This window comes from Macrobrachium rosenbergii, chromosome 19 (genome assembly GCF_040412425.1).
Source record: "Macrobrachium rosenbergii isolate ZJJX-2024 chromosome 19, ASM4041242v1, whole genome shotgun sequence".
In the NCBI taxonomy this organism is placed as follows: domain Eukaryota; kingdom Metazoa; phylum Arthropoda; class Malacostraca; order Decapoda; family Palaemonidae; genus Macrobrachium; species Macrobrachium rosenbergii.
Window position 1 is genome coordinate 26,959,495 of NC_089759.1, and position 27,176 is coordinate 26,986,670.

Below are 27,176 nucleotides of genomic sequence, written 5' to 3' on the forward strand. Positions count from 1 at the left end.
AGTTTGTTTATCAACCCTGACGCAGTTCAGGCGTGGGAGGCATTGGGGTCAGTTGCTGTCTGAAGAGGCCCTCGCCTTACGGCATAGCGGTAAGCAGATTTTGCGTACGTTTCGTTGGGCCCGTTTCCAGTGACAATATGTGACTTGCTCTCTCTGATTAAAGACCCCTTTTCATACATTGTTAATTATCAGTGAAAAATGAGCTATGTGAATTTTTCATGTCTTCACACAGCAAGAAACAGAGCAAGACAAACGATAACCATGCAAAAATACTGCCAGTCATAAAAAAATAGAGCACACACAACAAAACAAACTGACATAATGCCATACAAAAATACAGCACACAGAAGAAAACAGACAATCATGATACCATCTGACTCCAGGAACACAAGGAAAATGGGATTACTTGCACTAAACAGCCATTTTTATAGCACTAATAATAGAGTAATTAATTGAAATCACTCTACCCAGCATCTTTTTCACCGCTCTCTCCAGATACCTCGGCCAACAGCTGGATGGCAATTAACCTCCGAAGAAGGACTCAACAGGTGTAATAATGTGGACTGAGATCGTCTTATCGTTGGTCATTCTGGTGCTCTTCGCCTTCATCGCTTCCAGTAAAAAGCCGTCTGGCATTCCTCCTGGTAAGAGCTCGCTCTGTAACCACCAACTGCATGTCAGCCAATGCTTCTATTTCACTTTTATTGCATTCGTATCGTTCTCATTCTCGCTCTGAAAATGTCGAATGGGGTGATTTCGGAAAAGCGGGTGGCTATAGAAAAAATAAAATTGAAGCCATTGCTTCTTCAAGAATAAGACAACCTCGCAAACCATCTCCAGTGTGAACGTCTGTGCGTACGTCATAAATAAGACTAATGGTTGTTATGCCATTCCCCATTTACGAAGGTGATCACATCTAGTCGCAGTTTTGCCCTTGTAATTCTCACACTTCTGGTATTTCTGTGACGCGCCGTTCAAGTTATGCACTTACTTCTAACATCCGAATTCCCACGAACGATTTTCAAGAGGAATATTACTATTTCAACAACAATCATCCCCTGGCAAGTCTTCAGTTAATATTTCACAACCCTACGAAATGCAAAAATAAATCAATAATAATCATTTACGAAATTTTAGCAATTATTCAAGAAAGAGAAGTACAATTTGTTTTTTCAGGTGTATGATGAAAAATAATTGAAAGTTGGCCAAAATATAGCCGTGATATAAAAGAATAATCCTCTTATTACTAAGATAATAGTAATATAACCTCAAATTTCGGAACGTAAACCAGTTTCTCTCTAAAACTACACATCCTACTCGGAATGATCTGAGCATGCTCCGTTTACACTTTAAATCTGCTCAACAAAAAGATGCTGAATAAAAAGGTGACCGGTTATCATGATTTACGTATAATGCGCGCAAATATTTCTTCATTTTCTGTTTACTGTTTTCTTCAAGTCTTCCACGTCTTGCCTAATAAACGGGTAATCTGTAAAGTTCTTTCTCTGCTGAACTTTGTTTTCCTCATTCAACAACACGTCATCCATTTGATCATAACTCAAGCGTGAGAAAGAACCATTGGATGAACACTTTCTGAAGTATCGTCCGTCATATCTGTTATTTTTTTTTTGTATGAGCGAGTTACGTAGCCTGTTAGGTAGGTCGGTTTACGAAATAATTCACGACCCGCATGGTCGGGCGTTGTGTGCAATTTGTTGGGATAAAATAGCCACTCCGACCGTCGTTTCATCTTGTTCTTTGGTACTGTGGTGGATAACCTCTATTACCACTTGAGCATTATTGAATATGTTTTAGATCAATAATCCTTACTGTTTCTGACTGTGTTCAGCCTGCATGACCTTCGTGTCTGTTAATGTTTTGATAAAAAAAGAGAATATACATGTATTTACGTGCGCGTTTTATACAATGGTATCCTGATGACTTAAATAATCACGACAGGTTTCGTAAGGAAGCGCATATTAAGTAGACTGAATTATCATACGCAGATTTCAAATAATGCACATTCTCAGAGAGAGAGAGAGAGAAAGAGAGAGACTGTTCTCGGCAAAGCTCAAGAGATTTCTAAACAAAGATTTTGTTGCTGAGAGAGAGAGAGAGAGAGAGAGAGAGAGAGAGAGAGAGAGAGAGAGAGAGAGAGAGAGAGAGACTATTCCCGGGAAAGCTCAAGAGAATTCTAATCAAAGATTTTGTTGTTGAGAGAGAGAGAGAGAGAGAGAGAGAGAGAGAGAGAGAGAGAAAGAAGCTGTTCCTTGGAGAGGGCAACACACATTTATACTTTTGTGGATCTTTAGATAATGATACTCTTCGAACTCGTGAGGTGTCTATGTTTATGCAAAACTGAGATACTGACGCGCCATCTCGGCGTTTATTCTTGTTTTTATGAGATTTTGTAGTAATATGATCATCAAATAATTATTATTCTCAAACATACAGCTAGTGATATGATCATCAAATGATTGTTATTCTCAAACATACCGCTGGTGATATGGTCATCAAATAATTATTATTCTCAAACATACCGCTGGTGATATGATCATCAAATAATTATTATTCTCAAACATACCGCTCGTGTATGCTGCTCGTACGAACTAGAGACAGTTTGATCCAACAAGAAAAAACTATAACGCTGAAAATTAGTTATGTCGAGTAAAGAAAAAAAAAATGGAGTTGGGATTTCCTTCAAATCGTAGTGTACACGAGAATAGCCCAACGCACTATTTTATTTTGAAATCAGCTGCTAAGCTTATACAAATGTGAGTTTGTAATTGTCTCTTTGGACGCATCTCCAAGTCAGCCTACTATCTCGAGAAAAAGGTGTGTGTTGCAGTAGCGCACGTGAAAGTAATACCTATATGACGTCTTTTGAAACTATCATAATAATTATCGCACCCTAAAATCTATCGCCCGACGTAATTCCCTATAACACCAGTTCAAAACGAATAACAACAAAATCACACCTTACGTATTCTTTCCTAGAACATAAAATTTAGGCCAAGGCCAAGCGCTGGAACCTATGAGGTCAATCTGCGCTGAAACTTAAATTAAGAGTAAAGAAGATTTTAAAGGTGTAACAGGAGGAAAAGCTCGCAGTTGTACTAGGAACCAATTGTTAGGAGAGGGTGGAAGGTAAGATGGAAGAAAGAGAATATGAACGGAGGTACAATAGGCGGAATGAAAGGGATTGCAGCTTGGGACCGAAGGGCCGCTACAAAGAACCTAAGTAATGTCTACAGTGCACCGCATGACTGCACTAACAGCACTAGCCCCTACGTAGAGTTATATTGAAGCATTTGTATACTGAATTCACTGGGTCAGCGCATAGCTAAAAAAAAAGTTAAGTACACCTTAGTTTAACCAGACCAATGAGCTGATTAACAGCTCTCCTAGGGCTGGCCCGAAGGATTAGATTTATTTTACGTGGCTAAGGACCAGTTGGTTACCTAGCAACGGGACCTACAGCTTATTGTGGAATCCGAACCACATTATAGCGAGAAATGAACTTCTATCACCAGAAATAGATTCCTCTTATTCTTCATTAGCCGGTCGGAGATTCGAACTCGCGGCCAGCAGAGTGCTAATCAGTCAGCGTATAGCGTTACAACAAATAAACTGAGCGAGACCTTGGTATCTACCAGGATATGCTATACTTAGTCCTGGTATCTACAAGGCGGGGTCCTGCTACAAGGTTACTATTGTTTATTTTGGTCTGCGTCGTCTGCGTGGGCAACCTGAAATCATGAAGTTTTTGCAAGTTTCGAAACTTCAAATAATGATTCTTTAAGACGCATTCTTTCTTGCGGGAAGCTAACCACACTATTTGAATTTTTCATAACATCTCGTTTTATTGTATATGAGAGTATTATAAAGAATCATTGTTTGAAGTTTCGAAACTTGCAAAACTTCATGATTTCAAATTGTCCACACAGAGGACGCAGACCAAAATGCGCAATAGTAACCTTGTACCAGGACCCCGCCTTGTAGATACCAGGATGATTATTATTATTATTATTGAAGTAGTTTAACCAGACCACTGAGCTGACTTTCAGCTCTCATAGGGCTGACCCGAAGGATTAGATTAAAATACCAGGTCTAGGCCTGGGGCCAAACACTAGGACCTAATAGGTCATTCAGTATGATGATGAACGAATTAAAATGAAATCTAAAACTGCACATAGGCACATGCTCTCATACTGAAACACATACAATAAATACATTTACCCAAGCTTCCTTATATACATACTAAAAAGGTATATTAAAATTCAGAATATGTTAAGTAATATTTTAAAATTTTGCTTTTTTTTTTAAATTCGACAAATGCTAAAAGGGTTTTCGTGCTTTTATTATATACTTATATTTACACTTTATTTATTGAATTACAGTTCTTCATGAACATCAAAATCGGAACGACGGAAAATGTAAAAGATTCTGACAAAATTTCCTCCATTGATTCATTTCCAAAAGTTGACAGTCGCTGTTGGTCATACTTTGGACACTCACATAACACATGTCTGACCGTTATTATCACCCTGCATTCTGAGCAACACGGCAGCTTGGCCACTTGGGCTGCTCATTAACTGCCCATGTGTCAGATGACGTGTTAGAATTACTTGTGCGTCTCAATGATAGACAGAACTGGTGCTTTATACAGTACAGTAAGGGTACGTCTATCGGCTCCCCAAGTAGTGTTCGACAGTTTTTTAATTAGTTAGATTTAACGCTCTTTTACATTTTGATTTTACATATGTTATGTGGGCTTTCCAGTTCAAGTGAGTGTCGAATACTAATCCCAAAAATGTTGCTGTTTGGCCAATTGGTATACTATGGCTTCTGATTTTTTAAATATATTTCTTCACCTTTCTTCCACCTTTTATTTTTATAAAACATGATTGCTTGAGTTTTATCTATGGAAAATTTAAAGTCTACAGATGAGACCCATTCATCTATTTTTACTATGCTTTTATTAATGATTCGTTCTGCATGTTTTATTCGAGATGCTGAATAATATATGGCAAAATCATCCATATGCAAGTTACTTTTAATGCCAATACGGAGATTATTACTGATAGCATTAATTGCTAAAGTAAACAGTGTGCCACTAATGACGCTTCCCTGTGGAACACCATTTTCCAATGGAAATGTTCTAGACAAAACATCATCGATTCTCACCTGAAAACTGCGATCTGTCAAGAAGTTTTTAATAAACCTAGGTAAATATCCACGGATGTTGTTGTTTTGTAAAGTTTTTAACATAGCATACCTCCATGTAGTATCATATGCTTTTTCAATGTCAAAAAAGACAGCTACAGTAATCTGTTTTCGTTCAAAACCTCTACGATATATAAGACTCTTGGACTCAAACCCGGGAACAAATTCCTGGGGTTCAAGAGCCCCCTCACAACGTCAAGGTCGTCCCACATCGAGGGGGTACCAGGATTAAGTATAACATATCCTGGTAGATACCAAGGTCCCGCTCAGTTTACTTGTTATGACGCTATACGCTGACTCAGTGAATTCAGTATACAAATGCTTCAATATGACTCTCTACGTTGGCATTTTTCATTCATCCTTAACTTCTTTAAAGTTACTTAATTTTATTTACCTTCCTTAAATCGGTACTTGCCATTTAGACAATTAGAAAAAAAAAATAGATTAATGGTGAAAAGAGCTGTCGTTTTCTACACCTTTTCACCCTCAAATTAAAAAACTTACCTTCAACTTTTTTAATATGAAGTTCAGTTTTTTAATATAAAAGTCAACTTTTTTAATATGAAGTTCAATTTTTTCTAATATGAAAGTCAACCTTTTAAAAATGAAGCTACATTTTTTAATATGAAAGTCAGCTTTTTTAAAATGTTCAATTTTTTTTTTTTAATTTGAGAATGAAAAGGTGTAGTAAGCATCTGCCTTTTTTTATTCAACTACCTGTAATATAAATAACTAGGAACTTGAATTGCTCAGTAAATTTTTATCATTTTAATGCATTAAAAAAGTTGTAATCAGATGTTTAATCACATTAATCACACTATGCAAAAGGGATACTTTGCAAAATAGCTTCAACTGGCAGAAACCCACTACTTCTTTAGCATGTTATTCAGAACAGTGTTAAGTACATAAAGAGGCCCACCTACATATGTTTGTTAGAATATACTGTTCTGTGCATTGAGAGGTCTGGGCAAATTATGCAAAATTATATAATTGTTTTACAGATACTCAACTTACTCTGAAATGATCAGAGCCATGCACATTACTTTCCTCTCTCTCTCTCTCTCTCTCTCTCTCTCTCTCTCTCTCTCTCTCTCTCTCTCTCTCTCTCTCTCTCTCTCTCTCTCTCTCACGAATTAAAGTAAAATAAAGATAATTCTGAGGCAAGCAGTAACAATACTGATTAACGCCATTCGCACTCGAAAATATTCATTCGTTCATACTCATTATCATCTCTTACCTTTTTTAATTATGTTCCTCGTTCCTTTTTGCAGGGCTGTGGGGAAAACCACTTATCGGCGTACTGCCTTCACATGACATACCGCTGGGAGACCAGGTGAAGGAACTGTGGAAAAAGCATGGAGACATTATTTCGTGAGTACAACTTCAGAAGAGAAAAATGTCGACTGAAATTATAGGTGATGACATCATAAGACCTAATTTTACGTTTGGTACATGAGAATTGTTTCCCGAAGACAGACTTTTCAAATTGTTTAGTTTATAAGGCTGGATCCTTGATAGAATTTAAGTTATACGTTTTATCGTAATTCTGAAAAACTCAGCCATGCGTTTTTTTTTTTGTCTAGTTACTTAAGATATTGGAAGCTGATTATAAAACCTAGACCAAATGCCAAGCGCTGGGACGTAAAAACCTTGCAGTTGTACTATGAAAATAACTGTTAGGAGAATGTAGAAGTAGGAGGGAGGAAAGATAACATGACCGGAGATACAGTAAAAGGAATGAAAGGGGTTGCAGCTAGGGGCCGAAGGGACGCTGCAAAGACCCTTAAGTAACGCCTACAGTGCACTGCGTGAGGTGCACTGATGGCACTGCCTCCCCACGGAGGTTACGATATTGAGCAAAAGATATTTCAAAATAATTTCGTTATAGAGGATTGTTAACTATTTCGTGAGTGTCTCTGGTACTATCGTCTTATTTTGAAGTAAATACTATTATGAGCATTAAAGTATCTGCACTGAATTGAGGATGGCCTATGCAATTTCTTATTGTCCCTTAGACAAGTAAACTATTTACTGTACATTATTTACTGGGCTTAAAAATGAAATATGCCCATTTTTTCTTTCTTATCGAAGTAATATCCTACGTTCACACGATAACGATGAAAATAAATCAATTAGTCAGCATTACTTTACGAGTGTCATTCTGTCACAATCTGACTGTTTCCATTTACAACTTTTTCTTCTTCTGCAGCTGGCGCATGGGAAGTCAACTCTTCATCTTCATCTGTGATTACAAGTTAATCAAAGCGGCCTTTGCAAAACAGGAAACTGCAGACAGACCTCCTTACTACAGTTTCAAGGCTTTTACCGAATTTTTTGAAGCAGGTAACTCGAGCTCTCTCCGTCTGTAAAGAGGTTATATTCTTTCTGCATTTTTAGGTCACTCTATTCATAAGCGTCTTCGCTGAACGTAAAACGGTAATCTTATCGCATTCATTTTTTCTGATGCAACTGTTTTATTTATTTCCCTCATTTCTTTAAAATTGTTATCGAATTGATGCAGGGAAGTAAGTTTTTTGTTTTTTTTTAATATCTGGCAAAACAACGAACTTTTTCGTCTCTTAAATATTTATACAAAACGATTTACCTCTGACACCAAGGAATAACAGCCACTGCATTAGTTATTTTTACACTGTGGTAATGCTCGCATTGAATCATGATTGATCATTCCTTTTCCGTTTACACTTTCACATCAAATCTAATCATTATTAACCATACAAAGAATTTTTGTTCTACATTTATATAAATCTGAATTCATAAGGAAGCTTTAAATGGAAAATTGTGCACAGACTCGAGGACGCTAAACAAGCTTCTCATACAAGGGTGTATGTTCACATTTTCCTATACTGTACTAAAATTTAACAATTATTTCTATCTCTTAAAGTGTGAACCAAAACTACTTGCTTTGCATCCTTGATTTGTCATTTTGTAAGTTAAATTTCGTCCCTTGGAATACCAAGTTCGCTTCTGTTTTCGTCTCCTATTTGAACGTTACTGAAAATTAGGCTGTCAAGCCAAGCCCTGTGGCACTTTCGGCCAAGCAACGCTTAAAAGTAAAAGGCTAAAAAGTAGGTGGTCTCCTAGTTGTTAAACGTTTTTCTCAACTTTTAATACCTTTTCGCTCTCGTAAGCATCCTCTTTCCTATGTTACGGTTCAGTTTCAGAAAAGTAGGATTAAATAATTGTCCTTCTATTAACCACGAAAAGAGCTAATAAATAATTCGATTATTATTATTATTATTTTATCAGTTATTAGTGAATAAGTTAAGTATACCTTAGTTTAACCAGACCACTGAGCTGATTATCAGCTCTCCTAGGGCTGGCCCGAAGGATTAGGCTTATTTTACGTGGCTAAGAACCAACTGGTGACCTAGCAACGGAATCTACAGTACAGCTTACAGTGGAATCCGAACCACATTATACCGAAAAATGAATTTCTATCACCAGAAATAAATTCCTCTAATTCTTCACTGGCCGGACGGGGAATCGAACGCGTGCCTAGGAGAGTGCTAGCCGAGTACGATATCGACCCATCCAATGAGGAATTATTAGTGAATAATGCAATATGCTCTACATTTCATCTCCAGGCTTCCTGCAGGCGCAAAGAACGTCGGCTTTAACATTGTTTGTGTCCTTTCAATTCACCTAAATCTCATCTGTTACAGTATTGTAGAGCATATTATATTAGTGAATAATGCAATATGCTCTACAATACTGTAACAGATGAGAATTAGGTGAACTGAAGGGATTCAAGCAATGTTATAGCCGACGCTTCTTTGCGCCTGCAGAAAGCCGGGAGATGAAATGTAACATTAAAATAATGCAGTGACGGAAAAATTATATAAAAAACTACTTCTCTTTTGTGGAATATATTAGGTAAACCTGACAAATAAGTTTCATATAAATTTTAATGGATTTCAATTTCAAAGATGATCATCACTAGCCCCATACTAATTCCGATTTTTTTAATACAAGAATATACGATCCTCATAATGAACTAAATTTAAACTTAGCATTCTCCCTGTTATAATAAACCATTTTAAATTCTCTGAGAGGTCTCTCAAACTGAATACTAAGGCACTTGTTTCACTATTTAGGGCACACTTTTCAATTTCCTAACCTGTTTACTTCTTACCTCTAAAGGTATAGGTACCACAAACGGCCCCGTTTGGTATAATAACCGAAAATTTGCTCTCCACCACCTGAAGGAGTTGGGGATGGGGAAAACCTACCTAGGAGAAGCCATCAAGGAAGAGGCGAGACATTTAGTCGGGGACTTCAGGAAACAGGTCAACCGTCCTGTAGATTTACCCTGGTCTATTAATGTTGCCGTGCTTAACGTCATCTGGCAAATGATAGCTGGTAAGTAAATTTGTCGTTGAACCGTGGGATACTTTGGCCACTTCATCTGCTCTGCCGGTGTTCATTAATTAGGCAGTGCAGTATTTAAGGCCATTTGACGATTTCCTTACTGATGATTTGACGTAAAAGAATTTGTATGAGAATACGATCCGGTCATTGTCGGAGAGACTACATGTATCGGAAACTTCGTGATGCATTTCGATTTTGTTCGTGAATCTAAAGCTAAATTTTGCTTTACTCTGTTAGAATGGGCTCATTTCCTACTGTCGTGGAGGCATAGCAAAGCTATGTGTATTTGGTGAAAAGAAAATATCTGAATAACAAGCCAATTAACCTTAATTTTCATCTAGTGCTCTTATTATCTTTGCTGGTTACCAGCACGAATGTTTCCAGAAAGCCAATCTGACTTTTTAGGTCTGAATAAAGCTAAGTTTAGCACTAGAGCATGTGACCGTCCATTCTTTTCCAATTCAAAATAAAGCAAGTCTCAGATGTTTATGGAATATGGACCCAAACAAAATTTTTCATACTTGACAAGGCCTCCAACTGCAAAATCGTATAAAAATCTTAACCATCCATCTGAATTACAATTCATTAAATATGGTACATAACAATTCAACAGCCAGTTATTCCAAGAACCCTCTCCTTCCTAGATGCAAAACTTGCATCAAGTTCAGCAGCTTTGGATATACATCCATTTATATGAATGACCCTCTGGGGATTGCGTAATCCATAGTTCATAAATTCTTACATTTTTTTTTATTCTAGCCCCGCTTGGTTAGGAAAGGGATAGCATAAGTGTTTACTCTGATAAATTAATATGCTCTTCTGTGGCTGTTTTAGTTTGCAGAATTAGCTGGGCACTGTTTTCACATGCAAATAGTATCTTTCGCATCTTTTCCAGTGTCTGCATGTACTGCTTCTGTTACAGGGCAGTACAACACCTCTCAACTGAAAGCGTGACTTCGATCTCACAAGGTGTTTATGAAAGTTTTAGCACTGCCTCTGTCAGGTCTTAAAAGCAGAGGTCAAACTACCAAAGCAGTTGTCTTCCCAAGTACAGCACATCTGGAGATTGTGTCTCAGCAGGAAAGAGCAAGGAACACTGCGTGTAGCTTTGACTCCTCAGGTCCAATCCTAGATGCTATCCCATGAGCAGCCAGATGTTCAAAAGTCTCGCTATTTCCAAGTTTCAGCCATAATTTACCACCTGCTCATAGCATTTGGACTTACGGCACATCTAGCACAACCAAATCAATATCAGCATTCTGAAAAAGTTGCTTATGGTGATCAAATTGGGCTGTATGATATTAATAACGAGATCAGCCAGTCACCTTCTTCATTGTCAAGACTGGTCAGATTGGGGAGCAGTGATTTCTTGTACTGTTGTCCTGATGGTAAAACTCTTAAACGAGCTTCTCAGACAGAAACTTGAACGATGATACTCTGCTACGGCCCTAACAAAGATAGACTTGTCAGTTGCTTGTAATGTTATTATTATTATTATTCATGAGATGAACCCTATTCATATGGAACAAGCCCACAGGGATCATTGACTTGAAATTCAAGCTTCCAAAGAATATGGTGTTCATTAGAAAGGAGTGACAGAAGATAGAAGGAAATACAAAAAGAAGAGATCGCCTATTAAAAAATAAAAAAAAATAAATGAATAAATATAGATAAAAATGAGAGTAATTATTCAAAGTAAAAGGAGGATTGTATTAGGGTAGTAATGCATTGCGCTTGAACTTTTGAAGCTCCAACTGTACGACACCCTCAGGGACACTGTTCCGCAGTCCAACGGTGTGAGGAATAAAGGACCTCTGGAACTGAGAAGTTTGACAGCGAGGCATATTTACTGCATGTTGGTGCTGCTGTTCAGCAAATCTGGTTTCTCTCGGCAGGAGAGATCACTGACCAATTCTGAATAAGAGAGACCTGTTAAAATACAACTTATGAAAAACTGACAAACAAACGACCATCCGTCGATGGTCCAAGTCATAACTGCTAATATTAGGAAACAGAAACCTACCACCATGAATCTCTACCTAAAGGAGATGAATAACAGCACAAAAAACCTAATTTAATGAATTCCACTGTCAAGTGCTTTGGTTCTGCTTATCTGATAATCTTTGAAGAGAGGCTTCGCTTCATAAAGACCCTGCTTCCGCGTTTGTTTCTGGTGTAACTAAATTCCAATTTTCTTCCTCTAAAAAGTTTCCAAGTTCATCAGTTTATTGAACACTTGATGTCTGATCACTGTGATGAATGTCTTGTTGCACATATACATACTGGAAAGCTTCCATAATCAAGGCAACATCTGGCCCACCAGTCATCCAGTGACACTGCACATAAAGGCTGTCTGTTAATACAATAGCCCCACTGTCTCCTTTGATACTGGCATTGTTCTCCTTATGAGAATTGTCAAGTGGAATTAAAGAGAACAACCTTCTTTAATATACATCTGGATGAACTGCTCCAAGTTTAGTAATGATTTTGAAGTGAACATATAGCCATCTGGAATTACAGTGTGCTGGAGTCATGAACTAAGGAACGTGTTCTGTTAGTAAATCATGACAGAATTTACAGGATTTCTTATGTGGAGAGCAAACATGGATCAATACCAACAACTAAAATTCTTAAATAAGGTTTACAGATCAGGAACTGGACTCCTGAACATTTCTGAGAATATGCGTTGAGGCATGTCAGACAGATGGTATACCATTGATCACAATGATAAATGAACAAGAAATTTAAAATTTTGTCTGTGAATGATCTGACTTGAATTTCATGATGGAGAAAAATGGAAAAACAGCTTCCCTTCACTTGTGCAAACGAAGGGGAAAGACAATGCCTAGCTTTGGCATACTGCAGAACGTACCCGAATGTTCAAGGTAAATGCAGTGAATTCTACAAACGATGAGATGTCTCCATCTAAGTGAGCAGGGTACTCCACACGGCATAGGCTAAAAATCCACCAACAAAGAATTAGGATTCAGCAATTAGTAAGCGTGGAAAACCAGTTTCCATTAATTTGTGCTAGAAGGAGAAAAATATTGCCTGCAAGGCACCACACATTGCACAGGCTGAAAATCCATCAACAAAGAATTAGATAGGATCCAGCAACTCTTAGCTAAACAGCAATTTCGACACTGCATGCCCTAGGAGTACATCCTACCAGAGGTGAAAAAATATTTTTACTGTATATATCCAAGGAGAAGCTGCCACAGCATTCATATAGTACATTGAACGAGCTTCAAAGAAGAAACGAAGGCAATACTGTATATGAATAACAATTATTGGAGTTAACTCCTTATGATCCCTACGAAAGGGGCGGGCGCCCGCACAGAATCGTCATGCGCACTAATCTGGTGTCAACCTGGATCATACGAAACAGCAATGCACCTCTGAGCAGGAGGGAACTTATGACCCAATTAGTATATACATGTTCGGTGGAGATTCATGACGTCTTCTAACTTTGTTATATTGCTTACGACACGACAACTTTGAGGAGACAATTCCCTAAATGGACGAATGAAATTAGATGCGGATTTAAACAAGTGAAACTGTCCACAATGGTCTGATATAATCAGCTCTTAAAAGTAGAGCTCATCTCCGTTTCTGTTTAAAAAGCCGCGTGACAGGGCGCAAATTCAATTCGATACATTCTGTCAGAGATGTGTCGAAATTTAAATTGTAAATGAATACTGAAACGGGCAGAGAAAGGGAGAGCGATAAAAGCCATAAAGGGAATAATAATAGAAGAACGAGAAAATCTTAACAATAATGAAAAAAGAAAAAATACTAATATTGGATGCAACTTTACCCTCCCATCGGAAATGTAATGAATAAAGGAGAGAGAGAGAGAGAGAGAGAGAGAGAGAGAGAGAGAGAGAGAGAGAGAGAGAGAGAGAGAGAGAGAGAGAGAGAGAGACTTGAAAATCAATGCACTATACATGGCCTAGGCTTAACAAACAATCATAAACCGAGTTTCGGATTACAAAACTACAATTTCGTTTGCAAAATGCAATGCAAAACAACACGGTGTAAACTTTTGCCGCATTACACACCGATGAAGTTTCGGGAACAGGACGAAACCGTGCAATCTCAGTCGTATATTACTTAAAGAACGATCCTGAATTGCTGGAGTTTAGGATTTTCCCATGAGCACAAACAAGGAAGGAAGGAAAATCTCCCTAAAAATGACCACGTACCAGGTAACACTCTGACAGCTCAAATCTTTAAAACTATTATACCCGTGAAAAGTATGCCCTCTAAAATTACACACACACACATATATATATATATACATATATACATACATATATAATATATATATATATACATTTTATATATATACATATTATATATATATATATATATATATATATATATATATATATATATATATATATATATATATATATATATATAGGCTACACACCCAAATAAATTAAACAAAGGAAAACAAAAGAGCATCAAATGTCCGTGACAAAACTGGTCTTACTAATTCAAAATATTATGTAAGCAATGAACCCAAAAATAAGAAGCAATTGTTTGGCTCTACAAAGACTGCGAGATGCCAATTCATTTTCTTTTCGAGAGGAACCTGAAAGATACGGGAGATCTTATCTGGTTTTTATGACCCTTGTGACAGATTAACGTAGTTTGCCTTCTTAATTAAACCAGCTTCAAGTATCTGACCGTTGAAGTAACACGTACTTCCGAAAACAATTTGTGATGGACCTCGGCTTATACTGCCGATGGTGCTCCAATGATTAAAAATGCGCGTATCGCACGGACCATTAGTGCTTGACTTTTCCTGAGAAAACTCCCTTCCAGTAAAACCCACATAATACTAATCGCACACCTCACAACGTATCATATATTGATAACATGTAAATAGGCCTAGTACAGACAGAATACACAATTTAGGCCGGAGGCCAAGCAATTGGACATGTGAGGTCATTCGGCGCTGAAAGGAAAACTGAGAATGAGAAGTTTAAAATGTGTAACAGGAAGAAAACCTCGCAGTTGCACTGTGAAACACTGTTAGAAGAGAGTGGAAAGTAAGATGGAAGACAGAATATGAATGGAGGTGCAGTAAAAGGAATGAAAGGTGTTGCAGCTAGGGGCCTAAGGGACGCTGCAAAGAACCTTAAGTAATGCCTACAGTGCACTGCGTGAGGTGCACTGACGGCACTATCCTGCAGGAATATATATATATATATATATATATATATATATATATATATATATATATATATATATATATATATATATGTATCTGTATATGTGTATATATAATACATGTAAATTACATACATATATATATATATATATATATATATATATATATATATATATATATATATATATATATATATATATATATATATATATATTATATTGTACATTATATCCCGTAGGGAGTAGTGCCATCAGTGCACCTCACACAATGCAATGTAGGCATTATATAAGGTTCTTTGCAACCCCTTTCACTCCTTTTACTGTACCTCCGTTCATATTCTCTCTTTCATCTCACTTCCACCCTCTTCTAACAATGTCTCACAGTGCAGTTGCGAGGTTTTCCTCCTGTTACACCTTATATATATAATAATAACATATAATATATATATTACATATATATGTATTATAAATCTATATATATTATATATATAGAGCACATACATATATATTATACTTTTTACACTTTTCCTATCACAGGAAATGATGTCAGAAAGCAAATAACTTTCCAGTTATCATCAGAAAATATTAAATTAATGGATGTGGGTAACAGCCTCAGGATGTTTTTCATGACATAAGCTGATGTGGCAGCCTACTTATTCATTGCTGGGCTGACTGATGGATGGCAGACTAGGACTCGAGTCAAAGACCTTGTAAATCGAGCTTAGAACTTTGCCACTGAGACAGCACGCATACATACAAGCACACACACAATATATAATATTATATATACATACATACATACATACATACATATATATATATATATATATATATATATATATATATATATATATATATATATATATATATATATATATATATATATATATATATATATATATATATACACACACACATGGAAATAACGAACATATGAGAACATGTTTCACAGAGATAAATTTCTGACTTACACCATGAACGAACCTGGGCTACAGAGTGGCAGGTCAAGGCAGTATCGTCTCAACTACCAAGGTCGTAACAGAAGCTGGAACCTATGTACGCCACACTTTTAGTATTTTCCCCAGTAGGCTTCAGAAGCCTGCCTGTCACTTGGGAGACCCAGATTCATTCCCAGTGTGAGGAAGAAATTTATATATATATATATATATATATATATATATATATATATATATATATATATATATATCGCCAGGTAATCCATTAACATATATTTCAACCTAAACTCGAAATTACGCCGAAAGGAAATTATATAATCCTTTAGAAGTGCAAACTATCCTTACCCGGGTTCGAATCCTGGTCAGGCTTGGCAGTGTCAATATTTATTCTTTTCAGGTGGAACTCACTCCTTACTTATAGCGAATTCGATACCAATGCACTATTTGTGGCTTAAAGTATGTAAATGTTATGTGAAAAATTACTAACATAGCCTAATTGATATATACATACTGCATATAAATATATAAACATATAAGTGTATATTAATAATATATATATATATATATATATATATATATATATATATATATATATATATATATATATATATATATATATATATATATATATATATGCGCTCTAAGAGGAAGGGAGAGAGCTATCAAATTATATGTAGCGTTATCTTGTTTACCAATTACGTCGCCACTCTTTGTAAAGACAAGTGATGCTAACAATGTAACTATTTCAAGCTTATCAATATGAATAATAGGCCGTGTCACAAATGCAGTTTGTTTGTTTGGTGTACAAGCGATGATAAGTTTGAAGAGAAATAAGCCTGTTTCCTTATAGCACGCACTCCTTTGAGGTCGAGAAAACACCACCATGAATCTTATTTGAACCCTCAAGCAAGTGGAGACGTAAATATCTTGGAACTTTCTCTCAATATGAAAGAAATGGCGCAAGCAAATATGATAGTTTTGCATGATAAGAGGAAAAGGTCAAAGTTCGAGCGAGGAGGGCGGGGAGCTAGGGGGTTATTTGAGTGTTTGGCATCTTGGCTGGATAGAAAAAAAAGGGCAGTATACCCTTGCTTCACGATTCTAATTACTACTCAGATCCATAAACTGCTGTGAGTATAAGTCCACTCATTTCATCTGTTTTAATCTATTTTATCCATCTTAATTCCTTATTCACCCATAAACAGCCCAAATGATTAAGTTGTATCTCAAAACTAAACTTTTATCATAGTTTACACTACGCCACCTCGGATTATCCATGAGATCCCTCGAATTTGTAAATATTTAAAGTGATACCTAATTATAATAATAAAAATAATGAAAGTTTAAGATATGAGCAGTCATACCATTGGGAAAATGTAAAACAAATTCGCCCGATCAAAAGTGCTTCAGCGAAGAGGGGAAGGGACAGAGTCAATAGGATTGTGGCAAGCAAGAATATTGCCATGAGCGTACCATATTGGTCACTGAAAAATATCCTTTCCACTTGAAATTCCAACAGTCGTCCGCCATTTGGTTTAAAATGTTCACTATAATTTCCCATCACTCTTCAGTTCATCCAGTAATGACATCCAAGTGCAGAACTACTATATCTTAATAGTATCGGTCTATTTTTATCTACCTAAGCTTGTGAAGAGCAACTGCAAAGATCAGTGGAACCGACAATGCACCTTGCACTTTCCCGTTCATTCCAGCTGAAGCCACGTTTGAACCAATTCCTGATAAAATGCTCGCGACGTTTATCCACCTCCAAGCACGTGGACTTGGTGTTTCCTCTTGTTACAGCAATGCCAGTGCCAAATCCCTGAAAAGAGACGCATTTTTCATGTTCTTTGATTTTGGCTTGACTTGGATTTAGAACATTTATAGTTTCTGTTTCCTGACAAACTGATCAAGACTTGCATCAATAAAAGATGAAACAGCATAGGACATAGCAGATATGAAGATCACCAATATCTTCAGGGTTGTAGGCCCTAATTGCCTACCACACACCAACTCTGACTGAGAAGAAAATGCTCTTGAGACCACTTCCCACAGGTTCCACTTTTGCTAAGCAGGATATCTTTTTCTTTGCAAAAAAAAACCTGTACACAACTTCACGCTCAATAGAAGCAAGAGGGAAAAGGGTTTCAAATAGTTTTTCTAGTCTTGTAAGTGAAACATCGCCATGCATCAGGATTCATCTAGTTATCTTCGTCTTTCTCTAAAGTCACCCGTATTCTGTCAAGTCCATGTTTATGACTACATTGACGGTGTTACCGGCTACAGCTATGAGGGACGCAAGTTGCTTGGTAGCTGCGCGTCTTTGTTTTTTTGGCTACTTGGAGCCACTGTGTACATGTATAGCAGCTATCACTCATGCAATGGTATAAGCACCATATTGTTTTTATCTATGAGCAAGCTTCTCCTGTTAGCTAGTTTTGTACATGCCATTCATTCTTCCCGTTGCTTTGCATTCTTTGTAACTTAATCTCTGACTTCATATTGGACTTCAGTAAACATCGAAAACTGTCTCACTTGTTGCATGTGTGCACGGAAGTACCATGATGGGATTAACTGAGTCTGGCTTTGAATCGAGTAATATTAACGAGACCCGCCAACCAATAGAAATTCAGCACCCCAATGACATCACGTCTGAAATTCAAACGTCCGTATGCAGTAATAAAAACCTTGTACGTCAATTTGTAATCCAGTCCCTATGACGTCGCCGAGAGATGGGAAAATGGTCCGTCGACTTGAAAAAGAAAAAGCAAATGGAAAGAACCTTATAATTGTTTCTTATTTCTGAGAAGCTTGCCAGAAGAGAAAAAGAATGATAGAATATTTCAAAGTCTTGATAAAAAGATAGTGTCTGCGAACAATGCCATTGACTTTAATAGAAATTGCTCAAGTAATATTACTTTCACTTTCCTTTCGTATGGTTAAACAACCTAATAATAATAATAATCATCATCATCATCACCATCATCATCATCAACACGTCTTCCAGTATTTCACAATAGTGATTTGGATCACGGACAGAATTTTCACCTTGGAGCTTCTGATAGAAGACATGCGTGCCATCTCCCTGCTCGTTCAACATTTTTACAGCTATGCCAAACATCACTCTTATATTCTCCACTATTTTCATTCTTAAAAAATCAGATATAAAGAAGCTTCTTCGATCATTTTCTCATTCGCTTGTCATTACAGAAACAATAATTGTCACGGATTTCAGATCTCAACTCATGAGGTTATGAATAGTCATCTATACCAATGTAAACTGCAGTGCTATACTTGAAATAGCTGTAAGTATCTCGGAAGCATTAAGTGAAAATCCACAACTTCGTATAAGAGAAAAAACTTTATTTTTCAAATTTAATAATTTTCATAATTTGAGAAATACAGCCTTTGCTCATACTGTATACGTAATTGTGGATTTTTACTTACCATTTCCAGCGACAGGTAGTACGCACCAAAGATAACTCAGATGAATGTTTATGGAAACATCTGTCCCTGCAGGAATCCGCTACGACATCAATGACGCGAAAATAATCCGGCTTCACAAACTGCTCAACGAGGCGCTGGCTTGTTTCGATGGCCCCGTGGTGTACCTCGATCTCTTCCCGAGTCTGATTTACTTGCTTCCGTTCTGGCTCAAGCAACGGCTCGGCATGCATCAGATCTACGAAAATTCCAAGGTTATCAGAACCTTTATACAGGTAAGACTGCTTGTTTTGATATCCTACATTGCACATAGGAGGCTTCATTCCGTCTTATGTTATACAGTGGTTGCATTCTTGAAAGTGTGTCAAACACGGTGTTTGCTGAACCCTTCAAATATTCAATGGTGCACGAGTGTTCTGCCGTTGTTAATAGGTGACGCTGTTGTCGTGCTAACTATGCATCTGCTGTCTTTGTGAAGGCATGCATCAAGGGTTAATGGTATGTTTGTATGATGAACTGCCGTCCTTCAAGCATGTGGTGGAAGTGACAGATGGCTTTGTGGACTGCTAGGAGCTCCCTGTCAAATGTGGAGTACTTTTGTTCCACTGATGTTAACTTCTTGCCGAAGAATGCCAACAGCTGACCACCATCATCTGTGCCCTGCTCTAGTACCACTCCCATCGCCATGCTACTCCCGTCAGTCGTCAAAGTGAGGGACGTATGGGGTAGAGGAAAGATTAATGTGGCTGCAGAGGTTATTACTTGTTTTGTTGAAAGAAATGCATTATCTTGAAATTCCCTCAACTTAATTTTTTAGCTTTTCCTTGTAATCATTTATAGGTATGACTCATGATTTTAGCAATATTTGGGATAAATCTATGATAATAATTAATTAGTACTGAAAATTCTTATATTGCTTTAATTGTTGTTGGTTTTGGGAAGTTGATAATTGCTTTTACTTTCTCTGAGAGGTATTTAATGCCGTCTGGGCCTATTTGATGCCCAAGAATTCCAGTTTTCTAGGTCACCCAGCATTTAGTCCATAAGTCCTTGGAGGGCTGCCCCTGCGTTCCAAAGGCCGAAACAGCTGTAGCTGAATGTGTAGGTGCCAAAGGAGGTGATGATCGCGGTCTTTTCTATATCTTCCTTCGCTACTGGAACTTGGAAGTATCCCTTCAGCAGGTCTATTTTGGTGAAGATCTTTGCTCCATTCATTTGGTTGGCTATATCTACTATGTTCGGCAACGGGTATCTATCTGGCTTCATTTTGGCGTTTAGCCGCCGGTAGTCTCCGCATGGGCGCCATGCCTCCATCGGGTTTCAGAAGCCCTTGGGCTGGGGGCTTTTCGGCATATTCCTGCATTCTCCATCTCCCTGAACATGTGTTTGGTGTAGGCAAGTTTCCCTGGGGCTAACCGTATGGTGCTGGATGTTGTGTTTGCTGGTGTGGTTAAGTCTTGCTGCAGGTCGTCTTTGAAGACCTCTTGGTAGTCTTGTAGAAGTCAGCGTATCTCTGGGGTTGCTGTTGCGATGAGGCCTGTTTGTCGTCTCTGCTGTCGCGGTGATGATGTGGTGGTGCGTCTTTTGCACAGCTGTTGGGGAGATGGTACAGGAGAATTCCCGGGATCAGTTGTTTTGATGCTACATCCACTAACAGGTTGTGTGCTTTTAGGAAGCTGGAATGCTGGCATTGTGATGCTTGCGGTAAGAGTGATACATTTAACATAACATTAATATGAACGATAATATATGTACAAAGGATGCGTGATATCTGCTGTGTTTCTTGCATGCATGTGCTTGGCGCGCACAGATGCTCCTTGTGACATTAGTCGGCCAAGTAAGATAGACGGTGTTTGTGTCCAAGCGGGACCTACATCCTCATATACTTATACTCAGTCTTATATCAATCTTCACATTTTTTACGTTTCCATAACTTAATTATAAATAATCCTAGCAAAAATTAATTATAAATAATCCAAGCAATAATTACTTATAAATAATCAAAGAAATAATCAATTATTAATGAATGAAGCCATAATTGATTGTATGTAATCTAAGCAATAATTAATTATAAATAATCCAAGCAATATTTAATTATAAATAATCCAAGCAATAATTATAAATCCAAATAATTCACTATAAATAATCCAACCAATAATTAATAAGTTTTAGCATCATTCACCTTTGAAATTTCGTTATCAAAATATAGGTCAAGTTAATAACTGAAAGATCTCTTTGAAGTTTAGCTACAACATTGTGAACCCCTTAATATTAATATTTCGCCTCTGATAAATTGCCTCTGTGTAGAAGTGAAATACTGTACCTCCCTGTGCTGTCTCTATAAGCCCCTCAAGAAGATTATTAAGAAAACCCCTTGGCTGACTTATGTAGTTATTAGTAACAAAGAGGGAGCAATAATGTAGATAAAAGTTAACAATTAAGCACCTTCGTTAATAACTAATGATACTCTAGAAATGGCAATGAAAACATCTATGAAATCGAATGAGTGAATAATTTTGATACTAATCCCAACAAAGAACATTTACGTCCTTATGAAAGACATAGTCAGCTACCACCAGTACCAAGGCACACCCCCACCTACTGTACGTCGCTTCTCCAAGATTTTCTGGACCATCATTTGAATCAGGCAGATAAGAACCTCTATCAGGACTCACTGTACAAGAATCTCGCCTGACCAATTAGTGAATGACCAAATTCTTGAACTGAGAAATGTTTGAGTTGACTGGAATACGACTAAAAATCCACAGTCGTCAGTTAAATAAGACAAATAATAGAGAAGACATACTGCATCCACAAAGCAGACCTATAAAACATGGGAACGCGATCTTCCAGTAAAAAAAAAATGATGACGGAAGTCAGTAAAATTTAAAGACCTAGTGAAGAGAACAACCCCTGGTGGAAGAAAGTAGCTATCTCCATTTGCAATATGACACAGATAAAACAGATTTTTCTTCCGGGACTAAAGATTACCATAAATTAAATAAGAAATCTCCAATATCATTCGGTTTCAAAATAGATGATTTTCATCCGGAATTCAATCCGGCTTATTTCTTGGTGCTCGAAAAAAATTCTTGATGCTCGGAAAAAAAAATTCTCGATGCTCGAAAAAAATTTCTTGATGTTCGAAAAAAACTTCTTGATGCTCAGGAAAAAATTCTTGATAATCGAAAAAAATTTCTTGATGCTCGAAAATAAAAAACCACTTATCTACTCGCAGGAAGAAGTCCTGAATCAACACGTGAAAAACATCGACCGAGATAATCCCAAGGACTTCATCGATTCGTACTTAGTGGAAATGGAAAGGAGGAAGAATGATCCTGAATCTACAATGAGCAGTAAGTTTGCAAAATGAATGATGATTTGAATACGTGATTATGCGAAAAGCTTTCTCGAGAGTGGGTGAAAAGAATTTTCGCTACCTCTTTACCGGGGAAAGAAGCTTGGCTTTACTTATTTCCTCATTGTTTCCTTTATTAACAACGGTGTTAAGCAATACCGTATTTTTTCTTTATTACATGTAAATAATAAAATAATAGTTATGTTGATTAAAAGCGTAAACCAAATAATCCTTTTAGTTTCTGTATAGTTAGCATCTTGTAGCCTAACGTCAATTGCAAATAAGTAAAACTATTCTGAAAGCATTGTTGACGCAGACTTAATATTTTGCGTGAATTTAGGGAAAACGAATTGGCCAACTGAATCTGCATAACAGTGGTATTATATGAAAAGAATTCAATTCGGGGTAATTTACAAATGCCCTCATGAATCTCAGAAATTCATTACACTGGGCCACTGTTTTTCAATCCCAGAGCCTGTTTACAAACATCCTTCAATCTCACTTTGAAGGCTCAGCAATGCTGTAATGTATCCTTAAAACACCCTTTTCATTCACTCACCAAAGACTCAAATTGTTCTCTTGACAGTGGACGATCTTACTTACGGGTTGATCGATTTCTTCGGCGACGGAACATCGACGACTTCGGCCACCACGAGGTGGGCAGTTTTTTACTTGGCGAAATATCCGGAGATCCAGAAGAAGGTTCAGAAGGAAATTGACAGCGTCGTGCCCAAGGATGAGCTTCCGTCTCTCGAACACAAGGACAGGTAAGGATAGACACTCGGGTCCTGTTTAATGGTAGCGTTTACTTCGAAACGGAATCACATTCAGGCAATCATTAAAACATTACCGTCGGCAATTTTGCCGCGTTCTTCCTTGTTGGTAACAAGGGTGAAGTTATTGTGATTCTTGCTACGTATTTCTGGTTATTATTATTATTATTATTATTATTATTATTATTATTATTATTAAGATGAACCCCATTCATATGGAACATACCCACAGGGGCCACTGACTTGAAATTCAAGCTTCCAAAGAATATGGTGTTCATTAGGAATAAGTAAGAGGAGGTAGAGGAAAATACAGAAAGAAGAGATCTCACTTATGAAAAAAGAAAAATTAAAATTAATAACTTAATGAACAGATAAAAATGTATTAAAATACAAGAATGGTAATAGAGTAGTAATCTACTGCATCTTCGGTTGAACTTATGAAAGTTCCAATTGAACGCCATCCTCAGGAAGAATGTTTATAAATACATTCACAGTGAGAGAAGGTGAACTGCCAAGCTCAGCTGGTGTCTCTGCCTTTCCAGGTTACATTACACCGAAGCCTTTATCCATGAAGTATTGAGAGTGTCGTCGGTTGCACCCTTAGGTGGACCTCACACCAACTCTGAAGAAATTGAGCTCGGAGGTTACAGGATACCCAAGGTACGTTTTTAAAATCTACGTTAATGCATCACTCATTCAACACCTCTTGTCCCTGACGATCCGAGATAACCAAAAATTAATGAAATTAATTCATTTTTCTGTTTTTCCTCTATAACTTTCACACTTGTTTTTTAACCTGATCAGTTCTTCAAGTTGAATTGGAATATAAAATTTATGCCAAAGACCAAGCACTGGGAACTATGAGGTCATTCAGCGCTGAAAATAAAGTTGAAACAATTGTTACTATAGGGTGGAAAGCACGATGGGAGGAAGAGAATATGAACGGAAGTATAGTAAAAAGAACGAAAGGGGATGCAGCTAGGGGCTGAACGGACGCTGCAAAGTAATGACTACAGTGTACCCCGGCCTTATATGCTGTATATCCTTGGCTAGCGGTTGCTATGCAGAATACCGCTCAAAATATCCCTTTAACAAACTGATTGATTGATTGATTGATTATGAATTTACTTGATATATAACTATATTGAGTCAAACCCGTAGGGGAGGTAGTGTCGTCAGAGTGGAGTGTATAGAGTTCAGGCTAAAGGCCAGGCACTGCGGCCTATGAGGTCATTCAGCGCTGGAAAGGAAATTGAGAGTAGGTAGGTTTGAAAGGTGTAACAGGAGGAATACCGAATCATGAAATAATTGTTAGGAGAGGATGGATAACAAGATGGAAGAGAGAGAATATGAATGGATACAGTAAATGGAATGAAAGGGGTTGCAGCTAGGGGCCGAAGGGACGCTGCAAAGAACCTCTAGTAATGCCTACAGTGCACCTCACGCAGTCCATTGTAGTCATTACTTAAGATTCTTTTCAGCGTCCCTTCAGCCCCAAGCTGTAACCCATTTCAGTCATTTCCCTCTACCTCTTTTCATATTCTCTTTCTTTCATCTTGCTTTCCACCCTCTCCTAACAATTGATTCATAGTGCAAACTGCTAGGTTTTCCTCCATTTACACCTTTCAAACCTTTTTACTGTTCCGTTGCAGCGCTCAATGACCTCACAGGTCCCAGTGCCTGGCCTTTGGTCTAAGTTTTATATTCCATTTCATTCCATTCCATAACTACACCCAAGCTATGGCTGACAATACTAACAGCATCCATACCGATTCATCTCTCTCCAGGACTGCATCCTCATAGGCCACCTGGAATTCTGCCACAAGCATCCACGTTACTGGGAAAAGCCCAATGAATTCTACCCAGAGCATTTCCTGGACGAGAACGGGAAGTTCTGCGCGAAGAAAGAGGGCTTCCTTCCCTTTGGCATAGGTCGTAGGATATGCATCGGGGAGGCCTTGGCTCGCATGGAACTCTTCTACTTTATCACGGCCCTGATACAGAATTTCACCTTCACCGTGCCGGAGGGCGAGACACTGACCACCGAGAAGAGCACTTCTGAGAGGATCTTTGCTTTCCCAACTTCTTTCAAGATCCTGATTACTGAAAGGACATAGGTTCATTTACGACTGTCTTTTTGTCTGAAGGGAAACGAACTTTTTCGTAATTTTCTGTTGTCAAAATTTTTGTGAAAGACTGTCTGGCTCAAATAACGGGTAGGTGAATGGTTTCACAAAGATAACTGGGTATGAAATTAAATTTGCTGGTAATTTTCCACTTTCAAATTTTTTGTGAAAAACTGTCTGAACTGGAGTTTGAAATAATAGGTGTCATTTCCCATTTTCAATTTTTTTGTGAAAAACTATTTGACTCGAAATTTAAAATAATAGGTAGGTGGAGGGGTTCTTAAACGTAACTGTATATGTAATGAACTTTTTTGTAATTTTCTATGTTCAAAAGTTTTGTGAAAAACTGACTCGAATAATAGGTAGGTAAATGGTTTCATTTATCAATTTTTTTTTTTAGCAAAACTACCTCGAAGTTTAAAATAGGCGGTAGGTGTGAAACGGCTTTCATAACGATAACTGTGTACACATTACGCACATGTATGGCCAGAAAAGTGCGGTAGATTTCTGAGAAAAACCTAATCTAATTCTAAAATTTATCCTAATGAAAAGTTACTTAAAAATTATCAAGGATTACTATAAATTACTGAAGAAACACTGAAATTAAATTGATTTTCCATCCTGCCTTCTACAATTCTATGTATGATGTGGTTTTTCGTATAAAATTCGATGCCGTTCTTACAGAAAAAGGCGGCAGTTTGGAAAAAAAAAATAACTGCAAATCTGATTATACTGAACGCGTAGTTATAAAATTACAGGGAGGAGCTAGGAAAATATTCTTAACAGAAAGGATAGTAAAGTTACAGTTAATTGATTTTCTTTAATCTTTTCAAAAAGAGGAAAAATTACAGAAGATTATTAATACTGAAAAGGGATTTAAAACACTATACGGTAGTCATTATGGACGATAATAGTTACTGGGAAACTGATGATGATAATAAGTTTAAAACACGGATGACACGACAAAAGAAAGACAGCGTTCGTATATAAAGAGATTCTAGGTTCCGTAAGAATGTACATCAGTTCAGTGATGTATTATAACGCTTAAATAATACTCATTCTCTTTTGAAAGTGGTCCAAATAGAACGAACACTTAAACGAATGGTTAATTTATGCACATAATTCTCCGCTAAAGCCACAGGAAAAGCTTGAAAAGAAACGACACATCTTCGGGGCAAAACACATCTTTGTGCCTCGAAGATGTGTTAATTACACGGAAGTACTCGGAACCCTGTCGTTTCTTTCAAACTTTTCCCGTGGCTTCAGCTGATAACCAAATCACGTGCATATTTTTGTGATTTTTTTTATATAATTCTGCATGAAAATTAGTCAAATTCATAATGTTGACTGTCATCCTCTGCCGCTGGTTTGGCAAGACCGGAGGTCCTCACCAGCCTCCCTAATCCATTTCACACATAATCGATCTTACGGCAAGGGACCGTCCTGGTTTAAACCAGCTTAATTGAAACCAACCCTCCCTTCAACAACCTGGTCGTGCCGGCCTCATGTCGCCAGCTACATGATGAAATGATGTATCACCGGAAGCATTCGATTGCTTGCCGTGTTGCAAGGTACGCGCAACTGACTGCTGCCATGTGTTGCCATGGATATGCTGTTGCCGGTCTTCGATTATGCAGAGGTCTGAAAAGTTTTGGAGTCGCTATATAAGTTATAAGAGTTCCTGTCTCATCATCAGCTGACGTCGTAAGGTAATCACTCAGTT

The 27,176-nt window shown here is 37.5% G+C and overlaps 1 protein-coding gene and 1 long non-coding RNA gene across 3 annotated transcripts in view; one reads left to right on the top strand and one right to left on the bottom strand.

The window, feature by feature from the left end:
* The window catches only part of LOC136848770 (uncharacterized), a 202,649-nt gene that overhangs the window by 155,694 nt on the left and 19,779 nt on the right, over nucleotides 1–27,176 (bottom strand). For both annotated transcript variants that reach the window (XR_010856134.1, XR_010856133.1), the window contains exon 3: nucleotides 6,464–6,568. This is a non-coding gene — a long non-coding RNA (uncharacterized lncRNA). The remainder of the gene's footprint in view (nucleotides 1–6,463; nucleotides 6,569–27,176) is intronic.
* Nucleotides 10–26,061, top strand: LOC136848769 (cytochrome P450 2L1-like). Its single transcript, XM_067121359.1, has 10 exons — nucleotides 10–89; nucleotides 496–644; nucleotides 6,498–6,597; nucleotides 7,436–7,569; nucleotides 9,388–9,606; nucleotides 19,272–19,471; nucleotides 22,435–22,552; nucleotides 23,141–23,321; nucleotides 23,870–23,987; nucleotides 25,115–26,061. The coding sequence occupies exons 2-10, from the start codon at nucleotides 557–559 to the stop codon at nucleotides 25,442–25,444; spliced, it is 1,488 nt and encodes a 495-aa protein (XP_066977460.1). The 5' UTR covers nucleotides 10–89; nucleotides 496–556; the 3' UTR covers nucleotides 25,445–26,061.